The sequence below is a fragment of the Barbatula barbatula genome, assembly GCF_947034865.1.
Source record: "Barbatula barbatula genome assembly, chromosome: 14".
Classification (NCBI taxonomy): domain Eukaryota; kingdom Metazoa; phylum Chordata; class Actinopteri; order Cypriniformes; family Nemacheilidae; genus Barbatula; species Barbatula barbatula.
In genome coordinates this window covers 14169182-14175976 of record NC_136777.1, presented here as the reverse complement: position 1 = coordinate 14175976, position 6795 = coordinate 14169182, and the positions used below count along the sequence as shown (strand labels likewise).

Below are 6795 nucleotides of genomic sequence, written 5' to 3'. Positions count from 1 at the left end.
GTAGCTTAAGTTTGATGAGAAATACATACTAAAATCTTGACTTTGATGGCAGACTGGTCTGGATTTCTAATGGAGACATTTGTGAGTTTTGTGTTTTCTCAGGAAAACATTCAAGATGCAGAAGATGCTAAATCTTTTTGCTCTCAATTGAATTGCATTGATGTCTATTGGAGAAACAATTTATGTATGGAAGAGATCTCATCTTGTCATCTTTCTTTCTTATTTGTTGTGTTGTGTGTCTTAAGTGGGGTCCAACCGTCCACATGGAAAGTCTGGGATTTGTTTATTTATTTATTTAAAACCTGGAAATAAATAGAACGTTTCAACATTTCAGAGGAAGTATTCATGATTTACAAGGAAGACTAAATATTTAAAATTCTGCTCTATTTCTAGGTCCTTAATCAAGTGTAAACACATTTGTGACATTGACCGTGATGACTCTTCAAACAGGAGGTCAGATTTACCTGCTTCCACTGATAAACAAGATGCTCTTTGCTCATCTGCATGCGGATGATACACTGTAATTTATAATGGAAAATGTTATACTTAAATAGAGAGTAGTGCAAAAGGGAATTCCGGTGTATGGATGTGACAAAAACACTCAGATTATGTATTTGTTTTACCAATATATTGAAACATCTGTTATTTTCCTAAACCCCTGTCGATAGAATCTAGACATTACAAAAATATCTGTATACGCATGCATTTTTCTATTAAAAAAAGGAAAATAACAAGAAAAGGGCGACATACTTTGTAGGATTTCTGTTAATTAAAATGCACAAACAGCAATAATACACAACAAATGGAGAAGCGATGGATCTTTATAGAACATAAAATAGTTCATGTATACATTGAGTATATGGACCATTATGGATGTGAAAATTCTGAAAGCAAAATCATGCTTTAAAAATAAAAATCCATTATTTTAAAACTTATTTTTTTATAGTATTTAAACCCTTCATTGTTGACATTTGCCTTCAGTATTATAAAAACCTCTTTTAAACTTTATTCTTTTATTGTAAGATTGACTTTTGCTTGGAATTGCTCAAACAGAAGCACTGTTATCTCATCTTTTTTTTACTTCAGTGTATTCTACAACCAATATCTAAAATGCATCATTTTTGTCCCATCTGTTAAGGTTTTGGGACATTCTGAGATTCACAGCTACATGATAAGATGACCTGCTGTCATTCTAAAAGTGGTTTATCTATTTCATAAGCACATTTTTATCTTGACAGAGTGGGTCATATTTTCAAAATAATCTCCAACAATGTTTTTGTTTTAATGACTGAGGATTAACTGATGGCAACACGTCACGTAGTCCTTGTTTTTAAAGAATATCCTTAAGAATACTACACATACAAAATTTTATTCGGCCTACTTCATTTTATTATCTGAATGAATGTCTTCAAAATAAACATGTTTATATGAATAAAGCGATAAATGTCATGAATTTGTCAAATTAAAAGCATATTATGCACTTGGACAGAAAAGATCCCATATCATGCCTTTTACCTAAATACAGACATAATTTATGATGACTTTATTACTAATTCCCTTCAATCTAAAGAAAAGCACTTACTCCGTTTTAGTATTGCTGAGTCTATGTCAGGATACTATCAAAAATCTAATCAATGTTGATGTTTGTGTGTGTTTCTTCATCAATGTCTTTGTTCTTTTGACGTTCTGACTCAACCGGCTGATAATGTTGTGCTGACAAATGATAAAAATGATATTCCTTGAAAAGAATATATGAAAAGGAGATGGGTTACGCACAAGCCAAACAAAACAGATAAAATGTAGTCTGGACAAATAAAACAAATGTAGACTGTTGTGAAATTGTTTTCTTACTCTATAAATATATGAATTTATTAAGCTTGTCAATTAAAGCTTTGAAAAATATTAAAATTCCTCCATCTAGTGGTGAGATTTGGCATGCACTTTCCACATCTGGACTTTGTTAGGAAAATCAAAACCAATACAGCATCAGGAGTTTTATAAAAAAAATTAATAGTACTTTATCATCACATAAAAAGTGTGTTATTTTGTAACCGTATACACATATGTAAACACATTCTGACACATGTCCTGCAGCTCACTGAAAATAAAAGTTACAACGTTTTAGAACTGGGTGGAGATGAGAATAATGAAATTATTATGCATATATGTTGACATCCTGTTCTTACTAAACTCAAATAAAAGAAGACCATCACTGACATCCTGACCAACCTCTTTGCAGCATTAATAGACACTTTCTAGTCATTTATTTACAGTCTTACAGTAGTTCCATATCCCCAGAGTCCAAACCCAGGATAGACGGGCTCAGTAAACTTAACATTAACCCTGTGAAGAAGTTTCATATTGTCGTTCACACTATAAAAAGCCACAGTTCCAGTCCCGTAGTCTAAATACACCCCTATCCTGGAGGATTTAGGGACAGATAGAGTTGTGCTTTTGCTGTTGTGTACAAAGGAGAACTTCGATTCAGAGCAGTACAAACTCCAGGACATGTCATTCCATCCAAAGCTGCCAACATTATCATTGCCTTTCCTCTGAATGCCCTTGTAGGTTAAAGCAATATCTATTTCTGAGCCGGTCCAATCCACTTCCCAGTAGTAGCGACCACCGGCCAGACCTTCCTTACAGAGAACCTGCTGCCAGTAGTCGAAGCGATCAGGGTGCTCAGGATACGACATTGTGTCATCACTCATCCGTACCACTCTGTTTCTCTCAGACAGGTACAGGTTTTGGTGAGCTGTTGAGGCATCCAGTGAAAGCTGGCAGAAATCTGGAGGAAAAGGTTGTTCTAGGGTCTATTAGTTAACACTTAAAACTTACTGGGGTGCACTTTTGTGGAAAATCTATGGCTTTATATATTTACACTACCGGTCAAAAGTTTTACAACACACAATGCTTTGTGAAATGTTTCACTCTGGGCCATTTATTGGATTTCCGGCTGAATTTGGCAGACCGCATGAAGTGGTGTAATTACAATATTTTGGTGTCATATTCCAGGAAACCCCTCCAAATTTCATAAAACGCTGCTGAAAGTGATACACATTATTGTATGTGTTGTCAGTCCTATGAAAAAGACAAAAAAATAAAGGCGCTTTTTTTTCTAAAGTCTGTTTTTGCAAGTGTATTACTCTGAGCTTGAGGGGCCCAGGAACCTGCAGACAACTGTTCTTGATTCCAACAGGTCTCATAAAACAGAGGAAAATATTTTTTTTCTCTATCATGTGGTATTTAATTATTATTCTAATCCTTTTTTCTGTATTTTGGTCCGCCTCCCCTGTTGCGCGTTGCCATATCTCAGTCTCTGACTTGCCTATTTGGAAAAATGAGGGGTCTCTACATAGAGGTCAGAGTCTAAGCTCTCATGTGGGTAGACAGAGTTCAGATATTTTTGAGAATTTTTAACTTTCCAAGTTTTTATGTCACATTGCTGACACACAACGTTGATGGGGGAGACATTGGAATCGGATATTTAACTTTTAAAACCACAAAAACGGGGGACTTATTTTGTAGAAAACTAAACGAAAAAGATTATGTAGCATTTGTGGCTAAGTGTAATGGTCGGATGCAGTTATTAGCTTAGATATTCGATGGATGTGTTGTTTGTTTACAAATATAAATTTAATTCATCATAATTCCTTCGACTTGCATTCGATCTGTGGAAAAATATCAATAAATAAAACTGGAGATCTATATTCTGTAGAATACGAGCTTTCATTTGATATATAACTTGAACATGTTGGACATATTTGAGCGTTATGAAAAATGTTCATGATCATAAACATAAATGGGGATATGATGAATTTCAGTCTATATAAGTTATTTTATGTACGGTAAATGCCAAAATGTTGCACTTCTCCAGAAACTAGAGACTCTAAGCTTTCAAAGATACCACATTTGATAGTTAGAGTTACAGAAATACATATAAATATTGAATAAATCTTTGTGATGTCAACTCTAACAAGCTTTTTAAGGGTGTATGCTTAAAATAACTTACTTTCTAGGAACTCCTCCCTTTTAAGTGGCTCCCCAGTCTGTAGAATCTGAACCTCCTTAACTGTGAATGAAAACCAAATACATTAATACAAACGGTCAATTGTGTATTAACTGCATTATTTATTGTTTGAAATATAAAGTTTTGTTCACCTGCTGAAGAGATTTTGCTCAGTTCTTCTTTGCTTATGTCTTCCAGTTGCGCTTTAAGTTCAGCGATGGCCTTCTTTGCATTGTCAAAAGTGTGGTGTGGAGCTAATGTCACATTGGACAAATCTTCATATCCAGTAGGAGCAGAGAGAGATTTCCAGCTCTGGGGAAAATGAGCAGAGATGTTATTTGTATCATGAATACTGTACGTAACTGTTGCAAACACATGCACAGTTATGGATCGCAATTTAAGCTATTGAATACTGATCTCAACCTGCAAGAAATGAATGTGATCATCAGAGTGGGACAGCTGCTCCAGATCATTGTGTTTTTTCCTCAGCAGTGTAATCTCCTCCTCCAGTCTGTCCACGTGTCTCTCGACATGTGACACTAGAAGTGTTTCCCGGGCTCGGATCATCTCCTTCACGTCTGTATACCTCCTCTCGAGAGCACGCAGCAGCTCAGCGAAGATCCGCTCATTTTCATCCAGCACACTCTGAGAGGATTGCTATGGTAGGAAACGTGTACGTTATCCTGATGAAGTTTTGTCTTTTGCACTATGTACTAACACCAAGGATTGGTTTATAGAAATCGAGGGGACAGCACCCTCACGTGAAACACAAATGTCTCAATGGTTTTGTGTCCATACAATGGAAGCCGATGGGGCAAATGTTGTTTGGTTACCAATGCACTTTAAAATATCTTCTTTTGTGTCCCGCAGAATGAAGAAAGTCATACAGGTTTGGAATGACATGAGGGTAGATTTTTATTTTTGGGTGAACTGTCATTGTAAGCCATTCTGGCTTTTATGCATCTGTTGTTATCAGCTGTTGTCAGATTGGCAAGTTTTAACAAACCGTCATTTTTATAAAGAGCAGTTGAGGTAACGTGTCATCATCTATCCACTGTTCATTACAAATTAGAAGTTATGTGTAACGTCTATACTTAACAATTGTTCACAGTTTGAAAATGATTCGGGATTACAGCTTGTTGTTGAGTTAAGCCCCACGCAACGCCACACGGTATTTTGAACAGGGAATTTCACAGCTGCATGCCATGTTTAACAAACTGAGACAATGCAATGCCAAGCTATGAAGCGTTATCCAGATTGTATGAAAATATTTAATGCAAATAACCACTAAGGTGTTTCATCAGCGGTTTCAGCTCAACAATTTAGTATTTGTAGCAACATTATGCTAACAGCTGCGTCAATTTACTTTATTTATTACAATATATATTTGATAGGCCTATGTGGGTCACCGAAAAGAAGCCTGTCTATTACAGTGCATCTGGAGCAATGAATTATATGTAAAAAACAGAAGTCATGTTTTTCAAAGCCTTACTTTTAAGGAAGTCACTGCCTGTCTGAGATTTTGCCATTTCTTCACTTTTCCCTCGATTTTTTGCTGTGATGACATCAGTTTGGCCCCAAGCTCTTTCTATTGAAAATACGGTACACTTAAAAAGGAGACATTGCACAGGTTATGTTACAGTAATATTTGAAAACAATAAAAAAGTTTAGTGACCTGGTAACTACATCACTGAATATGACTCCATTGATAAAGCTGCAATTTGTATCTTTTTTAGTTAAAAATAAGAATTGTATTAAAAGAATCACGTTGACCTATTCAAGACAATCTCACACAATCCGTAACTATTTTACGAGGTGACTATTTGTACGTTTCAGTTCGATTTGCTTTCGCATCAGTGACGGTTAATTTTAGGGGTGGGGTTAGGGAGCTTCAGTGTGCATTTTTCTAATGATCGTATGTTTTTATACGATTCACATCGTAAAAATAAATACGAGTTAGCATAGCCACCTTGTAATATAGTTCCAAATTCCTGTAAGATTGGGTTGAATTTATCCAACCCGGTTTGCTGACAATATTGAGTTGGCTAACATTTTGAGGAAAATTGAATGTGTCTTCTGATTTCAACACCTGTAAAGACAAATCCGTAAAGTAACCTGCAATATTAAGTTTCAAACAGAGATGGTGAACTAGAGGTCAAATTTGGCATTGCAGCGTGAATGAAACAGTTCTTCATGAGTTAACACAAGCAATAGCATCTCTTATCGTAATCTCACCTGCTTTTCAGTCCTTTCGGCTGCAGCTGAAACAATATCGTGTTTTTTGTGTTCCTCCATGATGCACAAAACACAAACACACGCTTGGTCGGAACGGCAGAAAACCTCTAAAAGTTTATCATGTTCTGCACAGATCTTCTCGCGGAGATGCCCCGTTGCCGCCACCAGCTTGTGTTTCATGAGAGCGGGATACTCGTAATGCGTCTGAAGATGAGTTTCACACAGTGATGTTAAGCATGTCAGGCATGACTTCTCTGCTTTATTCTTCTTAGCCAGACAGAAATCACACAACACGTCTCTGTTGCCGTTCTGGCTGCTAGGTCTGGAAGTGCTGTATCTGCCATAGGTTCCCGACTTTCTGGGTTTCTCCAGAGTGCTGTATCGGCTTTGACCTGCTGTACTGCTCCGAGACATGGTAAAGCTCTCTGGCTGTAAAGCTCAAACACAAACTCTTCAGGTAGCATCCAGTTTCAATGAAACTGTAGTGACACATTCATTATATAGTGGAATGAGAACCAGGTGTGATAAACCAGTTTACCAGGTTAGGGTGA

The 6795-nt window shown here is 36.5% G+C and overlaps 1 protein-coding gene across 1 annotated transcript; it reads right to left on the bottom strand.

Annotated features, from left to right (window-relative positions):
- Positions 1-1373: 1373 nt before the first annotated feature.
- On the bottom strand, positions 1374-6770 carry ftr14l (finTRIM family, member 14-like). Its single transcript, XM_079473602.1, has 6 exons — positions 6245-6770; positions 5502-5597; positions 4433-4666; positions 4162-4321; positions 4013-4072; positions 1374-2788 (listed from the first exon to the last, which is right to left on the bottom strand). Exons 1-6 carry the CDS (start codon positions 6656-6658, stop codon positions 2268-2270), a joined length of 1485 nt encoding a protein of 494 aa, XP_079329728.1. The 5' UTR covers positions 6659-6770; the 3' UTR covers positions 1374-2267.
- Between the last annotated feature and the right edge of the window lie 25 nt (positions 6771-6795).